Genomic DNA, 20,217 nt, shown 5'->3' on the forward strand with positions numbered 1-20,217 from the left:
AATTGTGATTCCAAACCAGATTTTGCGCACTATACTGTTCGGAATAACGTTAGGGCCATTGTGGTTACACATTTAAAACCAGAGGGCAAGAATGCGAGAACGCGATAGTACGACGAAGACAGTGCGACAATACGATGGCGACAATGCTTTAGTACGATAGCGAGAATGTGAGAGCGCGAAAGTACGATGACGACAATTCGATAGTGCGACAATACGATGGCGACAGTGTGATAGTACGATGGCGACAATGCGATAGTCATATCGTACTGTCGCCATCGTTCTATCGCATTGTCGCCATCGTATTGTCGCACTGTCTCATCGTCGTCATCGTACTATCGCGTTCTCGTATTGTCGCCATCGTACTATCGCATTGTCGACATCGTATTTTCGCACTGTCGTCACCGTATTGTCGCATTGTCGTCATCGTACTATCGCGTTCTCGCATTCTCGCCCTTTGGATTTTAATGTTCAACCACGATGGCAATAACGGTATTCCGTAATGCTGCCATAGCACAGTATGAATAGGTCACTCCCAATGCTCACATCCCTATGTCTATTTTAGTAACAACACATGTCGGCACTGTGTGTTTGCTATATTCCACTGAAGAATGTCTACTGGTAAATCTTACAAAAAGTGATTTATAAGACTGAGTAGCAAATTTTTTTGTTGTAGTGTCACTTAAATTCACAGTTAAACTGTGCTACATAGAAAATTAATGAGCTGGCCGATTATTTTACGCACAGGCCGGAAATACATGTTGGTGACCCAAAAATAGTATAATTGTTTATACATATAGCATGATGAAACGTATTACTCGTTCTTAAGTTAAAATTTTAAGCAACGTTCTATAACTATTATTAAATTCACGTGCACATACAATGTGTATTGTAATTTATTTTATAAGTAACATTATTTAAAATACGACGAAACTAAGCACTAAGCAGACATGTGTGGCCCGGTGGGCCACGTATCCGCCAAGTTCGAGCGCCCGTCTTGGTGCCGTCGTTTCCGGTGAAAGTGTCGCCGAAGGTACGCTAACGGACCCGTATTTGCCCCGTTACCCTATAATGGGAGCCTGAAGTTGCACTTATCTCACCGAATATGTGTCCAAGAGCGACGAACCTCGGCAGACATGTGTGGCCCGGTGGTCCAGGCATCCGCCAAGTTCTAGCGCCCGTCTCGTTGCCGTCGTTTCCGGTGAAAATGTCGCCGAAGGTACGCTAACGGATCCGTATTGGCCCAGTTACCCTATCATGGGAGCCTGAAGTCCCACTTATCTTCCCGAGTCTGTGTCCGAGAGTGACGAAACTTGGAGGACTTGTGTGGCCCGGTGTGCCACGCATCCGCCAAGTTCGAGCGCCCGTCTCGGTGCCGTCGTTTCCTGTGAAGGTGTCTGAAAGGTACGCTAACGGGCCCGTATTGACCCCGTTACCCTATAATGGGAGCCTGACGTCGCACTTATCTCCCCGAGTATGTATCCGAGAGCGACGAAACTTGGCAGACTTGTGTGGCGTGGTGGGCCACGCATCCGCCAAGTTCGAACGCCTGTCTAGGTGCCGTCCTTTCCGGTGAAAGTGTCGCCGAAGGTACCTGAACGGGCCCGTATTGGCCCCGTTACCGTATAATGGGAGCCTGAAGTCGCATTTATCTCACCGAGTATGTGTCCGAGAGCGACGAAACTTGGCAGACTTTTGTGGCCTGGTGTGCCACGCATCCGCCAAGTTCGAGCGCCCGTCTCGGTGCCGTTGTTTCCGATGAAAGTGTCGCCGAAGGTACGCTAACGGGCCCGTATTGGCCCCGTTACCTTATAATGGGAGCCTGAAGTTGCACTTATCTCCCGGAGTATGTGTCCAAGAGCGACGAAACTTAGTAGTAGTAATACTGGTGGTGGTGGTGGTGGTGGTGTTGGTGGTGGTGGTGGTGGTGGTGGTGGTGGTGGTGTGTGGTGGTGGTGGTGGTGGTGGTGGTGGTGGTGGTGGTGGTGGTGGTGGTGGTGGTGGTGGTGGTGGTGGTAGTAGTAGTAGTAGTAGTAGTAGTAGTAGTAGTAGTAGTAGTAGTAGTAGTAGTAGTAGTAGTAGTAGTAGTAGTAGTAGTAGTAGTAGTAGTAGTAGAAGTAGTAGTAGTAGTAGTAGTAGTAGTAGTAGTAGAAGTAGCAGTAGTAGTATACTGATAAGTATAATTATTATATGAATAATAATAATAATCTTTACATGAGTAATGGAGCTTCGTGTGATACACTTTCACGTGTATTCAACTGAAGCTCCTGTCCCGACCGTGCGGATACGCCGGATGTGCTGGAGCTACGCTGGGCGTGAATGACGTAAGACTCAGTTTCGCATCACGCGGCTTATATGACTTTGGTCATTATTATTTTTATTAACAATTGTATTACACTACCAGGAAGTCGATACAATTGCTATGAGCGATATAATTTTACGAAACACCCGTTTGTGTTTGTGTGAATAAAGCTACGGTTTACAAAATGCGGTAAAAAGTATAAAAAAAAAGTACGCAGTCAAAAGCTATGGCGTTCGCACGCTATATATATTACTTGCGCATGCGATAACTACGACGTACCTGTACGATATTGACCCACCACGTTCCATCTTTAGTGCAGTCTTTATAAGCAGTCGCTTTTAAAGAAGACGATTTATGGTCGTACAGTGCAAAATGGGTGTCAAAAGCATATGCATAAAATGTCATGATTTTATAATTATCTTACTCAGTTAGATTTCTTTAGGAGTGTACACAATTTTGTTTAAACATTCTCTAAAAGCAGCTCTACATAGATTTCCTCTCGTTAGATTGTTCGCATGATTTTAATGAATCTTATTCTAGTTTGTTGGATTATTTGCACTGTATTCAGGTTTTTTCTGAGTGTTCGCTGGCTTATTCTGCTGAAATCAAATCGACAGCATATGAATACTGAGAGGAAAAATTGCATTCACTAGACAATGAAATACTGCAACTGTGTATTACGTGAGGAATAAAACCGTCTACCGATAAACACCTAAATATTCTCTTAGTTCGTGAAGTTGACGCAACATTAAATATGATGACGTCTGTTGAAAAACTGCGCAAGCATATGAAGATGGCCGATGTATATATATTGGGCGCTATAGCATTTTGTGTGTTTTCATAAACGGTTATATCACTTTGTTTTGATCTGTGTTAACCGTCAACCGCATTCGGTAATGCATAGCTTATATTCACACAATCAGTAAAGCGTGTTTCGAAAATCCAAACAATTTTCATCTTTGCACCATAGTGTAACATTCATTTTAATACAATACATATATAGGCAAACTCATATGATTCGCTTAATGTGAAAATAATTATTATGCTATAATTCGACCACGAAACTTGCTACGCTGGCCGTATATGACATAAGACCCATTTTAGCATATTATCTTAGCAATGCTTAAATGAATTTGATTGCTATAAACAACAAGGGACAAAATTGTCACAAAACCAGGTTTTCATTGTGAAAAAAAATCTGATTAAGGGAAACAACTCAAACTGAACTTTTGAAATGAACAAACAAAATTAACCCCCTTTGTAAGTTTGTTTCAAAATAAATCTATTTTAAGTTGTGGTGACCTTGACATTGGAGATATTGACGTGATTCTTTCGTGCGACACACCGTCCCATGATGGTGAACAAATGTGCCAAATAATTGTAAAATCTCACAATGAATGACATAGTTATGGCCCAGACAAGCTCATGTATTGCCAATTTTGACCTTTGAACTCAAAGTGTGACCTTGACCTTGGAGATATCGACGTTATTATTTCGCGCGACACACCGTCCAATGATGGTGAACAAATGTGCCAAATGATTTTAAAATATGACAATGAACGACATAGTTATGGCCCGGACAAGCTTGTTCCGCCCACCCGCCAGCCCGCCAGCCCGCCAGCCCGCCAGCCAGCCCGCCAGCCCGCCAGCCCGCCAGCCCGCCAGCCCGCCAGCCCGCCCGCATTCGCCAATCTGATAACCAGTTTTTTCCTTCGGAAAACCTGGTTAAAAACGTATTCGACACGGAATTATTGTCAAGGTGTTTCACTTTGTCATTTTTAATTATAGCAGAGGACATTTCTGACATCAATATCCATACTGTTTTCATTTTCTGACGAGAAATGATATGTTATCAAGATTATTTTTATACATGTAGTACGGCAGCGTTCTCTGCACAAGTGCGATTCATTTTACTGGTAAATAGTTGTCATACTCACCAACCGGACTCGACGATCGGCTAGAATAAAACTGTCAGTTGCTTAAAAGTACAAATTTATCATATTGCGCACGATAATAATAATAATAATAATAATAATAATAATAATAATTATTATTATTATTATTATTATTATTATTATTATTATTATTATTATAGCTTTAAGAAACTTACATCAGAATTTATAAAAAAATCCCATTGGAAAAAATTCCCATGGGAAAAAAATCCCATTAATAAAAAAAATCCCATTGGAAAAAAACCCCATGTTTTTTTTTTCAAACACGATTTAGTGCATTAAAATAGCAAGAATAGTTCATCATTTGTTAAAATGTAGTGTTTCTGAACGTTACATGAATAAAAATCCCATGGGATTTTTTCTCCCATTCAAAAAATGGGATTCTTTTTCTATCAAAGAAAATTGAACGAAAATTAGCACAAATGCTTTTAGAAAGCTTAAAATCGATCACTAAGCATAAACGAACGTGTTTTATTTCTTTTAAATGCCATGGGATTTTTTCTCCCATAAAAAAGGCTGGAGTAAAATCCCATGGGAAAAACAAAAATTCCCATGGAAAAAAGAAAATCCCATGGGAGATGCAATAATCCCATGGGAACCACAACTTTGCAAATAAAGTTCATAGTGAAGAAAACGCATTTTTTAGCAAAAATATCCAATTATTAATCAAAAGTATGACTTTTATCTTATACTTTATCACAAAGAAACAAATCTTCAAGAAAAAGGGTACTTAAGTTTGCGAAATTTCGGTTTCGCAAAGATTTTCCGGTGGCCGTTATACTAAAGTATGCTTTGCAATTATACACGTAATTAAACTTCTTCATATGCATCCTTTATGAAGATATTTATATCCGCATTTGTAAAGTGGAACTGATTATTTAAAAAACTGAGGCATTTAGGTTTTTGGCGTCCAGGAGAACGATGTCCCCTCTCTCAAATAGCTAAGTGAGATAACTTTTCTTGGAAAATTATGGAAGCCTTCGGGGACCCCCGCTTAAATACATATAATTATATAGTAACTATCGGGATTTTCATTTTTTGCGGAACTTTCATACACGAAGGAATCTCGGGAATCCATTTTATCGCGGAACTGTGCAAATCATCGTAGAAAAAGCGGGTTCGAAAATCGCGCGGAACGTTCATTGAATCCACATCTTCGCGAACTGTGTACAAATCGCAGGGTCTTTCGTATTTTCCGTCGGAACAATCGTCAATTAGACAACGTTCAAAAAGCGGGTCTTAAAATAGCGCGGAACTTTCATATCCTCCGTCGGAACAATTTAACATTGAACTACAGTACAACAGTCGGGTTGCTTTGTAAAAGGCGGGTTGCTAATGAAAAATCGCGCGGAAGATTCATTATTCTGCGCGATTTTTCATTAGCATTGAATTACTGCACGAAATTCGGGTTGCTATGTGGTTATCCGATAAAATTTGATTGGTTCCGACACATAGAATGAACCAATCAAAACTGGCGGTTTATCCAGCATTCATGTAGTCATCATGATGGCGGTTGTTCAACATTAACACAAAACTTTTAAAGGGGGAAAGAGGGATCAATTTTGATGACATTAGCAACGAGGTTAGTATTTAACATACATGAATTTGAATGCAATTAAAACAGCTTAAGAGTATCGAGTGTTGTTTTCACGGTTTGCCGATATTCAAACGTCTCTGATAAAACGTCAACACGTTAAAAAATGAAATATAGTGTTTTCGGGTAAGAAACATGTTCCCTCAAGCTCAGTTAGTAGAGCGCCAAGTTATTGTTAAGGTAGTCGTGTGTTTTAGTCCAGCACCGTATACATCTTCAAATACAAAGCATTTAAACATCACAAAGGAAGACTTTAAGCTATTCTATATTTAATCAATGATTATACTGTAATTGATAAACTTTTATTGAGATATTTATTGTAAAAAAATCTTTAAAGCTGTAAAACATTACCTCTTTATCATTTATGGAAATGGCCTCAAATAAATAAGGACTAAGGCAATGTCTTTATCTTAGTGTATCACATCTGTTAATAAAGTATTATTACTATTGTAGTTACCAAAGTATTTCACTGATGTATTGATATATCTATTTGATAAGCAGATCGACAAACAAAACTCTTGTGTTTATAAATCTGGCCCCTAAGTCTTAATTGGTAATACTATGCATGCAGATTTATATATAAAGCACTTTATAATTTTGATTAAACTGACTAATATCTATAAAGTATTTAGTTTCTGACAATCTGTTTGGACAGATGCCTTTCAATGTTGACAATATCTTTCATGTTCAATAAAAGCAACAATTGAGTATTTGGCGTTAAATTATTCCAAGAAATGACTACGCAATGCTATAACCACGAGAAGGCATGGTCACATGGAGGTGTCATTAATTTTGTCTAATGACCAGATATCTGCAACCTGTGGTTTATGACATCACGTTGTTATTTAGTATTTGTCTGCACAGTATCTGATGATAACGAGGTTATAGGTTTGTGCTGAATACAGGGGCATTTAGACGCAAGATCTATCAACACTAAGTATTGAAAGCCATACCTGAAGTGTCAGAGAGTGTCAGTATTTGTGCAAAAAAAATGAATACAAACAAGTGCTTTAATCAAGAAAATGTATTTCATATTTTGGCACTTAATATGGAAAGTATATATTAACGGCTATTTCTGACGAAGTCAACTTGTGTTGGCAATATCATTAAGTCGCCGAATGATCAAAAGCAGAGCGACATTGCGATGCACTATACAACATACAGCACTTTCAAGTGGAGAATTAGCCGCATTTAGTGCATGATTTAGAAACAAGATTAATGTAAATTAATTTTAATAGCAATTGAATAGTTACGTTATCCAGTTATTCTTGCTGCAATGCGGATAAGAAAAATACAAACCAATAGCTGACAAACCTGATATCAGTGATATGTTGACCTTTGAAGTCGCAATTGAGACATGAAATATGTCTGTATAGAGTGGCACAATTTGTTTGGCTTATCTTCAACCATTACCATTGTAAAATATATAAAAACATAAATAAATTATTAATTTGTTTATCAACTTATGACGAAATGCTTTAATCTACGTCAGCTATAACGAAACTAAAAACGGATTCCAAACAATACCTTATTCTAATAAATAGTTTGAAAACAAAAATAAATTAATATATTGACGTTCAATGAACGAATAAAAGACACAAGTACATTACATTACAATAATTTATTATAAACGATGGTCAACATTATGCATATATAAAGGATCTGGCACGAGTTGTCATATCATACCATATTTTATTAAACGACTTCAGGAATTTTGTTAGTAAGCGAGCCTTCGGCGAGTTTACTAACGAATTTCCTGGACGAGTTTAATAAAATATGGTGTGATATGACAACAGGTGTCAGATCTTTTTTATCAAATGCTTTTAAATGAGCAAATTAAATAAATATTTACGCAAACATAATGATAAATCCCGAATGTTGTTTACATTTCGTGACGTCATTTGACGTTGCAACGTCATTTCAGCAAAATAACAAAATGCGATTGGTCAATAAACGAAAACTAAGCCAATGAAAACGCTTAAAAATGTTGTATTACACATGTGTAATATAAAATATATGTAATTGTTGTATAACATGGGAAACAGGATATGGAATGTGATAATATCGGATAGTTTTACACAATATAAAAAAAGTACAAATACAAACCTGGTAATACATGTAAATGATAGTATCAAAAAAGGTTATTGATCCCAATCTGATCTATTTCAGAATTATCTGCGAATCCATCGAGTTGAAACGATAACCATGCAATTCGCTTCGCCATCTTGAAACGTTACACGTACTGAACGCACTGATTGTGTTGCATTTGTTACACAGTTTCTGAGGTTATTTCTAAGTATCGGATCCAATCAAATTTCATCGGTTAACTAGGGATTCTAACACTTAACAACCCGACTTTTGTACAGTAATTCAATGCTTCATTTTCGCGGACGATATTTGTGGTCCGCGCTTTTTGGATCTGGTATTTACTGGATTTTCTCTATTTAATAGACTTCTAAAAATAGCATTCTACAGTCTCCGCGCGATTTTATACACTGCTATTTGTACAGAAAAGATAATATTAAGGTTCCGCGCGATTAATTGAGCCCGCTTTTTCTACAGGGTTGAAAGATCATTGTTCAAACGGAAAATATATGAAAGTTCCGCGCTTTTTAGATTTCGATTTTTATGAAGTGTTTTATGGCCATGCTGACACTGTTTTTTCGCGGAAAGTTAAAGTTCCGCGAAAAATGAAAATCCATATAGTTACTATCTAATTATATGTATTTTAGAAATGTCCATAGAAAATATATATTGGCCTGGTAAGAAAACCTGGAAGGTCTCTTGAAGCACTTTAGAATATCAACAGGCCCTAGATTAACAAGTGGTCATATTAACCTTGTCTGTTGTCTGATGTTAGATTAACTCAAATGTTTTAATCAGAAAATTATGAAGCTTCATGATAAGGTTTAAAGTGAAATAAACAGCATCTTTGCCTGAAGGACTTCAGGCTCTTTAAGTTTCCAAAATTTGTCAAATTAGCCTTGACGGCTCTCTTACTCAAAATAAATAGGATCAGGTGTATTTTTACCACAAGTTGGTGCTCTTGATTGGCATATTATTTTGTCGAGTAATTTTAATAATTGCATAGCTTCTATTAGTTTATATTTTTAGCCGTTTATTATAGATGAATCCATTTGAGTGTTAAAGTTAATTTATCAAATAACTTAAATTTATTTTATTTGAGAAATAAAATAATCACTTACATATAAGAGTGATTTTAAAGCTTTTGGCATGTAGATAAGTAAAACAAAGTGGCCAGAAAGAAGTTAAATGCAATATTTCATTAGTTAATTATCAATTGTATTTATCCCCAAAATCCTTGGTAGAATACATTATTGAACAAATTTATAGCACAGTTTTGCCACGTGAGTTTCATGACGGGCGAAGCTGTTACAACGTTTCTCGTCAAATAGTCGTTTTCAATTGAAAATCGCGAAATAAAACACGATCTAATACCGAAATCAACAAATATCATATTGTGTACGAGTTACTCCGGTGGACACGTACGAGTATATGATGCATTTCTTTCAGATACGGACGAGTGTTTCCTGCGTACCCACGACTGCGCGCAGACTTGCACGAACGTGGTGGCTTCATACACGTGCAGTTGTGCTGCAGGCTACGAGGCACGTGACGCGGGTCGGATTTGCATAGGTAAATACGAGAACGGAACGTATAAATACAAGTTTTAGAGTCTTTTTTTTAAATGCACGAATTATAAATGTGCAAGTTTGTGTCTCTTTGTGCGTCATGTGATGTGATTTCCAAATCAATCGTTTTAACCAAGTAAGAGAATCCGCACATAAGCTCCATTATTTAATACCGTGTTTTAAATCCTTAAAGTTTTCTCACCAATCAAGAGCGTTTTTTCCCAGGCTTATTCCAATAAAAATCATTATATGTACACATGTGTAAATGTCATTCAAGAAGTGTTAATTTATCGGTAGTTTTTGAGAATTATTAATTTGGTTAACTAAAACACGTTAATTGTACGCACCACAATCAAGTGATAGGACTGTTTTTAATATGACATCAAATGTTCAGCCAAGATTATCTTCTGAGCCAGCATTGTTTACTGATGCACCATGAAATGGTTAGCCAATATTATCGTCTGAGTCAGAAATGTATCCTGATGAACCATTAAATGTTCAGCCAATATTATCTTTCGAGCCAGCATTGTTTTCTGAGCCACCATAAAGTTCACACCCAACATTATCTTCTGAGCCAATTATTGTGAGTCATTGTTGTCTTCTGTACCAGCTTTATATTCCCAGTCACCATTGCCTTCTGGTCCAGCATTATCTTTTGAGCAAAGAGCATGTTCTCCGAAAACATTATCGTTTCAGTAAAAATTATCTTTAATGTATGCACGATGAGATATTGGAGATATTGCTGATGCAGAAGATAATCTTCTGCCTCAGCAATATCTAACTAAACAATATTAGTTTCTGAATATACATTTTTTTGTCTGTGCCAAAAAGGTTTTTTAAATCAGCTTTGTTAGGGTAAACCGTGACATCGGTGTTTTCTCGTTCGTTGCAGATATTGACGAGTGCGTGGCGGGCACGAGCGGCTGTGCGCACACGTGTTTAAACCAACCTGGTGGGTATCAATGCGCCTGTTTAACCGGATTTCAGCTACAAGCAGACGAACATAGCTGCACAGGTTCGAAACCTACGTTCGTTATTGACCTATTTTTTTTCTTCAAAGGATTTAATCAGCTCCTTTGTTGTTCGCCTGGTTTTGGAGATTGAATAGATAGATGTTCTAACCGTGTAATACTTGTATCAGTATCAGCATACCGTTTATCAAAAAGAACTATACGCAATTTAGTGTATATGAGAATATTAAATATATCACAAACGTACGATCACTCTTATTCGAAAACTTGAACATGTTAAACACAATTTACAGTTTAGCTGTAACACAGTAATTCCAATGGAATAATAATTTTAATTCATTTTAAGTTGTACCAAAAATTTCAAGTCAGTTCGCTCTTAACTACGATAAGCCTGATAAAATAGTTCGCCATTTATGTCAGAGGTTGCAGTTCTTCCACTAAATATTTATTCACAAATGGACACATAATGTGAATATCGTGCTAAATTGAATATTTTTGAACGGAGCGTATATAGAAAACACCATTAAACAATTTTCGAATACGAGTAGCGGAAGAGAATGTTTATGAATAATTAGAATAGTCCACTATTTGCTGCGTCCTAATCACGTGGTATTTTGCGCAGCACATTTCATTTGAAATCTAAGGCTATTGATAGAGGGGGAGTAAAACTACTGCAAATCAATAAGAGATATGCAGCACTATCACGCGACTTTTGCGCAACCTCGTTTCATAGTGCTTGCTAGTACAGCTGGGTTAAAATCTGATATGTCTGGGAAACGTTCTTGTATTCTCAATTGCAGCGGTGATAACAAGGCAAAAGTAAAGTTAAAGTTTGTTTATATTCACAGTTCTCAATTCATAAAACGTTGAACATGAGTTCACAAATAAGTACAGGTATACTATAGACAACGACACAAATGCTTTTTAATCAATAAAACGGAATAATAATAAAAATAAATGTAACAAAAATATCTTTCAAAAGATATTCGGCGTAAATGCTGACTCTGAAATAAAATGTACTTTTTTAAATAATTAACTTAAAAACAAAAGTTTAACTACTGTTTTTTTATTTCACAATTTTGCATATTCACCCCATGAGTTTCTTTCTTCACCATCGTAATTTATATTTGAATAAAAACATGCAGTATTCTTTCTTGACCATCGAAATATATCGTATATTAGTATTTGTTTAACACGCTGTTTTCTGTATTCAACATCGAAAAAAAATCGTATATTATTTGATAAACACGCAATTTTCTTTCTTCACGATCAAAATATATCTTAAATTATTATTTGATTAACACGCAGCATTTGTATAGCCGCGTCATGCGAAAATGGGCCCTATGGTGTTAAGGCCAGCGCAGCTCAAGCCTAGCCTGCGCATTTGCGCAGTCTGCTCAGAGGCTATGCTGACCGCTATAAAATCACTCAAAGTTTTATGGTCTCATTATGTATCTCCTGACCAGACTGCAAGATGCGCAGGCTGGGTGGGCTAATGCTATGATGGGCGCATATGACATACGACCAATTTTAGCATGACGCGGGTGTTTAAAAATCTAATGGCGTATTGTAAATGTCACATGTTAAGGGTGCAGAATCAAAGGGGTTTTCAGGGGTTTACACACGGGCTGGCCAGAACGTTTTCACACCGTTAAGAATTTATTTTTTGCAGATATCTCAAGTTAATTAAATACATTGAAAAATCTATAGTGCATAAAAGACAATTTTTCTTGCAGTTTGTGCCGATATCTTCTTTGTGCTATTAGGATAAAGCTTTGAATACGTCTGTAATCGGTGACAAAATTTCATTTTCCGTGACAAATAACCGTGTACAATGAATGCAGATTAAAAAAACAACAGTTTAAACAGTTTATTGCTTATACAATAGACAATTGTTCATGTGTATACAGCACATAAATGTTATGTATATAACAAACGAGTGGTCAAGGGACTAGTAAGTTGAATAAAAATAGAGTACATTTTTATATACAAACAAAAAATAAGTGAGAGGTCTATCCTTGTTATATGATATATCTACATCAAAGGGTTATGTACGAAATGTTTTCTAATTGACTATGAATAATCAAAATACAGATTTAACAAGTTGCTTAGTTTAAAGGCTTTGTTCACAAATAATGCAAAGTTGTTATTGATTCGAACATTTTCGGATTTCATGAATTCAACAAATTTAAGGATTTTTCAATAGTAGTTATCAACTTTCAGTCTATGTGAAGATACAGAAAGTCTACTTAAGACGCTTCTTAACTTTTGTTTTCATACTTGTTAGATAAGGTTGCATTTTAAAATCACAAAAAGTTACATAAGTCCTAGCTCTGGACGAATTATTTAGCTCATTTTCCCAGTTGTGTAGAAATTGGTCATGTAATCGCAACTTTAACATAGACAATATTTTATCATCGCCAACATTTTGGTATAGCTATGCATATTAAATCCAAGTGATTGTAAAAGGCAACATACATAATAAGCCCAGTTTTTAACATTTGGTATGTTTTCAATTTCCCTTCACATAGTGTTGTACATACATTTAACATATTTATAGTCCTGTAACTTGACAAGTTTTAACCAATATCTAACTACATTTACAGCTCTAATCGTACGAAGAGAAGTTCTTCCTAGTTCATCATTAACAAAATTATTTTGAGTTTGTATCTTTTCATCGAGTATTCTTTTACAAAAATTTAAATGATTTTTTTACTAGAATAGGAGCTTCGTTTAAACCCCACACCTTAGACCCGTAATGCAAAATAGGCAATACGAGCTTATCAAATAAGTCAAATTTACATTTAACAGACATTGTAGGTAATTTAACATACATGTGTACATGCATTTAGTTTATAAGTTGCCTTTAATGCCTGACCTGCCAAGGTTTCAAACGTTGATGTAAATGATCATCCAGTGGTTAAAACAATACCCAAATTAGTAAAATTACTGACAATTTTCCATCTGTCACAGTACTGTTCTAACAATAACAAACCCTTTTTCAACTCGTCTTCGGTTATTCCATAATGACAATATCATCTGCATAAAGACGTAAAAATAATTTCAGCATACCTAAATCTATGCCATTAAAGCCATGCAACATATAGTATTCTTCTATATCATTTAAATACATCGAGAATAGAAACGGTGAGAGTGACTCCCCTTGCCGAACCTCAACAAAGCATAATAATTATTCTTTACTTATAAGATTGCCCATCTTTACCATTGATTGTACATTCATATGCATAGCTTGTGTTATGTTAAGCATGTTACCTCTTACACCATGTTTGATAAGTTTGAACCAAATAATAGCACTTACCAAAAAATCGAACGATTTTATGAAGTCCACGTAAGCAACATATAATTTCGTATTATTCTGTAACAAATGGTTAATTACACCATTGAGAATAAAAATATTATCCACTGTCCCCAAGTTTTTTTCTAAAACCAGCCCGAGCTTCTATATATACATGATATTTTTGATATGCAGTAAAAATGGAATTTTTGAACAAGAACACATGCTTATTAAATAAAGTAATTCTGATGTATTTCACATTGCCATAAGCAGCATACAAATCTGTTTTTATGCACTTATGTTATTTGAAATAAAACACCACATACCGTCGTGTATAAATCCCTTAAAGTTAAAAGGTGGAAACCCAAAAAGTCTCGCGATCCTCACCCTGATTTTTTGCGCAATGTTGTTCGATATAAGATTGAATTCAAAATCGTAAATACAGGAAACTGGTAAATTAGGGTATCATTTTTAGGCGTTCAGGAACGGTTTCAAGACTTTCTGACCGAATACAGCAAGCATTTGTGATTAAATAATGAAACGAATGACCACTCATCGTGACCCTATACCATTTCGGTAATTTTTGTTTTCTCATCTTGAAAGCAAAACTGTGTTTATCGATAGTCAATTATATCTTCCACTGACGATTTAGTGACCAATTACAGATCTTCTTCGAGTTGGATTTGTGTTTATGTTTCGTTTGAACATGCAAAGAGTAGTCCGGAATTCCTAACACTGAACAGTGTTACATCCTTTACACTGTGCACAGACACAGTGATGTAGCCAAAGCTCAGAGAATTTCTCTGTAATCAGTCTATGAAATGTTCGAATGTATGCATTCGTGTCTGCTGGCGTTATGTAAAGGTCATTTAAGGTCTTATTGTAAATTTTGCATTTATATATGGTGTAAAAACAGTTTTGTAAAGGGAATTTCCATCATGAAATTATATTCTAAGTGAGATAGGTATTCGATATTCCAACAATATTAATTTAATATGATGGTGAATGCAAATTTTATTTTATATTAACTGGTGCTCATTATCCCATTTTCATCATATTTTATATGCTTTCAGAACGTCTAAAAAGGACATCTTGTTGTTTTTTCGTTCAAGTTATTTCTATTGCATAAATAGGATGATAAACAATGCACACACACATATCGAGCTGTGCGCTAAGACACACTCTGTATGCATTTGAATTTTTTTTAAACTTGCGATAAAAAAGCAATAACCTAATTTTGTGTGTTTTAATTTATGCAATAGCGAACAACTTCAGTGCCTTCAGCGCTTTGATTAAAATAATTAAAAATAACAGCCAAGTCTAAATTTACACTGGGTCCTTAAATCCTTGGCACATTGTTTGCATTATTTCCCATTATTGTAATTAAGGTCACATTTCTAATTTCATTGGAATTTTGCTCGGTGTCCTTTGTCTCCATGCAAGGAAAGTGGGGGCTTTTTAAAAATTTCTAATAATTGCCGCACAATGCATTGAAATGCATTATTTCGTCTGGAATCTCAATTTGGGATTACCAAATGTATTCGAAGTGATTTGCATTCATTATGATTTGTCACTTGAGTTGTGATAGAATGCCTTTGTTCATGGTAATGTCAATCAATTTATTTTTTTTGGGGGGGGGAGACAGTGCCCTGGCCACTGACTAGCAGATACTTGAATCAATTTTGAGTCACCCTCTTTGCTTAGGCAATAAAAACATGAAAATAAAAAAACTACCTGGAATAAAATTTAGATTTATTTTCTGTTCAGATCCAACTGTTTAAGGGATTTCTCGCAATTGTTGCAGGTTTTTGTTGTTGCTTTTTAACACATAATAAGCTGTGGTACTTCACCACTTAGGTATTATATACTTGTATAAATATAATGAAAGTCTTCATATTAACACCCGACAAAGTTAGAGGAATATAGAATTGGCTTCGTCCGTCTGTCAGTCGGCGTCTGTCTGTCACTAATTTTTCATAGAAATATCTTAGAAACTATATAAGATATCAACATGATACTTCATTGGTATAAAGATATCAATGGGCAGAATTTTCATGCACAAGAACCATAACCCTACATTTTTTTATATGAGAGTTAATGCCTTTTTATGTTTGTGTATGCTCTCGGATCGAATGATCGGTGGCATATTATTTTTGGTCTGTCTGTCTGTCTGTCTGTCTGTCTGTCTGTCTGTCTGTCTGTCTGTCTGTCTGTCTTTCTTTCTGTCTGTCTGTCTGTCTGTCTGTCAGTCAGTCCGTCCGTCTGTCCGTCAGTCCGTCCGTCCTCCTTCCGTCCGTCCGTTCGTCCGTCTGTCTGTCTTGGTTTAAGTTTTTCGATAACTTTTGCAATATTAAAGATAGCATCTTGATATTTGGCATGCATGTGTATCTCATGGAGCTGCACATTTTGAGTGGTGAAAGGTCAAGGTCAAGGTCATCCTTCAAGGTCAAGGGTCAAAACACTAATCCAAGAGAAGTTATAAGCTTTAAAGGGAGATAATTATCTGTACCTACTAAATGATAAAAAAATAGATAAATCAAAGCGGCGCAGTATGGGGCATTGTGTTTCTGACAAACACATCTCTTGTTGTCTGATGTAACTTTTCAGGGCTATATCTCAGAATTTCCACAAAAAATGTTAACACTAAATTTCATGGGTGTATTTATATAAACGAGCAGAATTGCCTAGCACAAGAACCATAACCCTATACTTTCTTAAATAAGAGTTATTGCTTTTTGTTTTTTATATGATGTAACTTTTCAGGGCTATATCTCAGATACCATAGACGATTTCAACATTTAATTTCATGGGTGTATTGATATCAATGAGGATAATTGCCTTGCACAATAACCATAACCCTACACTTTCTTAAACAATAATTATTGCACTTTGTTTTTTTTGTATGATGTAATGTTCAGGGCCTAGATGTCTCAAATATGCCTACAGATTTCAACATGAAACTTCATGGATGTATAGATATCAATTAGAAAAATTGCAATGCATATAAACAATTACCTTAATTATTTTCTCTAAGATTGTAGTGTTTATCAACGGATCTGCACCCATCCGCAACCAACATTTATTTCGTGGGGGATACCATTTTAAAGAATTTTCTTTTAAATTATCAAATAATGTTAAGAAGTTTAAAGTTTATTGTTTATCTCAATATTCTAACACAAATGTTTCACACAAATGTATGTTCAATGAAATTATATATTAACACTTTACTCTGTTTGTCATTTTAAGTCATGTATTGTAACTTAAGTTTATAGAACTAAGATATTAGTTATGAAATATAGGAAATTTTCTATCACAAATAATTAAATACACAAGTAATATTGTGTTTGGTTGTTTGGCTGACCTTCTTTTCTTACAATACGTTTAAGGTTTCTGAAGTTAATTTTCATTTGTGTCCATGTTGAATTCACTGGTATGTATTAAACATATTATGGTGTTTGATCAATTTAAAACACCTTTACAACATACTTTTAGTGTGGTTAGGTGAATCACAACATCTTTGTATGAAACAAGTTTTGTTTTATAATCTAACAAAGAAATAAACCTTAAGAAAAGTAATTTCTTTAATTCAAACTTTGTGGTTTCTTTTGCAACAAAGGGACCATACAATTCACACAATGGAGTAGGAAAATGACAAACATTTGAGTTGTTTTTTTTACACTTCATTTACATAGCACGTTTGTAAAACCATTTTGTCAAAAAAAACTTCAAATGCTTTGAAAATCAAATCATTTGTATAGAATGAGTAATGAAAAAAAGACAAGTACAAATGTTATGACATCAGTCACTTAAATGAATTTATCAAACAGCGCTTATTATTTTCCGTTATATTTTGGAAGAAATGCAAAGCAGATTGACTGTTCTCTGTTTTGACGTCTTATTTTAAGATTACATAGATAACGATGTTATGAAGTGTTTGCAAAACAATATTCAAGAAGTTGTTGAATTATTCATAGAGGTTAAAACTTAAAACATATAAGCTTAAAACGTATGTGTCAATTAACACCATTTTTTAAGTACAATATCTTATTTAATAGAAAATTTAATAATAAAGTATGCTTTGCAATTATACATGTAATTAAACTTCTTCATATGCATTCCTTCATGAAGATATTTATATGCGCATTTAAAAAGTGGAACTTATTATGAACAATCCTGAGGCATTTAGGTTTGTGGCGTCCCGGAGAACGATGTCTCCTCACTCAAATAGTTTAGTGAGATAACGTTGGTTGGAAAATATATTGGCCTGATAAGAAAACCTGGAAGGCCCCTTGAAGCACTTCTGAATATCAACAGGCCCTAGATTAACAAGTGGTCATATTAACCTTGTCTGTTATAAGACTAACTCAAAAGTTTAAATCAGAAAACTATGAAACTTAATGATAATGTTTAAAGTGAAATAAACAGCATGTTTGCCTGAAGGACTTCAGACCCTTTAATTTTCCAAAATTTACCAAATTAGCATTTTCTGCTCTATAACTCAAGATAAATATGATCAGTTGTATTTTTACCACAAGTTGGTGCTCTTGTTTAGCATATTATTGTGTCGAGTAATTTTTTAAACTGCATAGTTTCTATTCATATATATTTATTTTTAGCCATGTATTATAGAGGAATCCATTTGAGTTTTAAAATTAATTTCATTTAAATTTATTCTAGTTGAGAAATTAAATAATCACTAACATATAAGAATGATTTTAAAAATTTTGGCACGTAGGTAAGTAAAAAAAAGTGGCCAGAAAGAAGTTAAATGCAATATTTCATTAGTGTTTCATCAATTTTATTTATCCCCAAAATCCTTGGTAAAATACAGTATTGAACAAATGTATAACATAGTTTTGCCACGTGAGTTTCATGACGGGCGAAGCTGTTACAACTCTTCTCGTCAAATAGTCGTTTTCAATTGAAACTCGCTAAATAAAATACGTTCTAATACCGAACTTAACAAATATTATATTTATGTACGAGCAACTCCGGTGGACACGTACGAGTATATGATGTATGTTTTTTTAGATACGGACGAGTGTTTCCTGCGAATCCACGACTGCGCGCAGACTTGCACGAACGTGGTGACTTCATTCACGTGCAGTTGTGTTGCAGGCTACGAGGCACGTGACGCGGGTCGCACTTGCATAGGTAAATACGAGAACGGAACGTATTAATACACGTTTTAGAATCTTGTTTTCAAATGCACGAATAATAAACGTGCAAGTATGTGTATTTGTCTCTTTGTGCTTCATGTGATTTCCAAAAGCAATCGTTTTAACCAAGTAAGAGAATCTGCACATAAGCTCCATTATTTAATACCGTGTTTTAAGTCCTTAAAATTTTCTCACCAATCAAGAGCGTTTTTTCCAGGCTAATTCCAATAAAAATCATTATGTGTACACTTGTGTAAATGTCATTCAAGAAGTGTTAATTTATTGGTAGTTTTTTTTTATAATTATTAATTTGGTTAACTAATACACGTTAATTGTACGCACCAAAATCAAGTGATAGGACTGTTGTTTAATATGACTAAATAATATGCACGTATTCTCAGCCCCGACTCCACCCCCCCCCCCTAAAAAACATCATCATTAATTAAAAAAACGAACAAACAACAGCAACACACACAACTACTACAAACAAACATACACATATGTCAGAAACAAAATAAAAAAAACGCAGTACTTTTATTTTAAATGGCTATTTTTTATTAAGATGTGAACGAATGCCTATCTAATACGGACGACTGCGCGCACGTGTGTATGAACACCAACGGCAGCTTTCGTTGCTCCTGTAGAACCGGATATGGTCTTGCAATCGACGGGAAAAGTTGTGACGGTGAGTGCAACAAAGAGAACCGTTTTTTACTGTCGGTAAATAAAATAAGAAACAATACATGCGCGAGTATCATTTATAGAAACTTATTTTGCCGTGGTTGAAAACCATCATTTGTTTATTACTTCTTGTGCAAATGACTTTTTCAAAGGAATTCTAGGAGCCCATCACACAGTTTTTGGGGCTATTTTGTCGCCGTAAATTTTTATTTGTTGTGACTTCGTGCGTTATACATGTATTTCCAGTATTTCAAATTTATAAACAAATGTCACTCGACCTTCAAACACATGCAACGGTACACGAAAAACGGTAAAACGTTGTCGGCCTTTTCTTTTTCGAATTTTTGATATTTTTAAAAGTGCACACACAAATCGCTTAATTTAACCAAAAAAAACAACAACTGATATTACATACCACTACATGTCACAATTCGTATATACGATATTTGGATAATTATGAGGTAATACACAATATATTATTCTCGCTTTGGTTAAACGGGGTTTAATACGTCTGTGTAAAGTTTCTTCACAGATTAGCCTATGCAGTCCGCATAGGCTAATCAGGGACGGCACTTTCCGCCTTAATTGGATTTTCGTTTAGAAGAGAAATCCT

General features: G+C 35.2%; 1 protein-coding gene across 1 annotated transcript in view; it reads left to right on the plus strand.

The window, feature by feature from the left end:
- Nucleotides 1–20,217, plus strand: part of LOC127842835 (fibrillin-3-like) — a 145,606-nt gene that overhangs the window by 62,570 nt on the left and 62,819 nt on the right. The window contains exons 32-35 of the mRNA XM_052372586.1: nucleotides 9,380–9,502; nucleotides 10,391–10,513; nucleotides 18,796–18,918; nucleotides 19,486–19,608. Of these exons, the coding sequence (XP_052228546.1) occupies nucleotides 9,380–9,502; nucleotides 10,391–10,513; nucleotides 18,796–18,918; nucleotides 19,486–19,608 (492 nt within the window). The remainder of the gene's footprint in view (nucleotides 1–9,379; nucleotides 9,503–10,390; nucleotides 10,514–18,795; nucleotides 18,919–19,485; nucleotides 19,609–20,217) is intronic.

This window comes from Dreissena polymorpha, chromosome 8 (genome assembly GCF_020536995.1).
Source record: "Dreissena polymorpha isolate Duluth1 chromosome 8, UMN_Dpol_1.0, whole genome shotgun sequence".
In the NCBI taxonomy this organism is placed as follows: Eukaryota; Metazoa; Mollusca; class Bivalvia; order Myida; family Dreissenidae; genus Dreissena; species Dreissena polymorpha.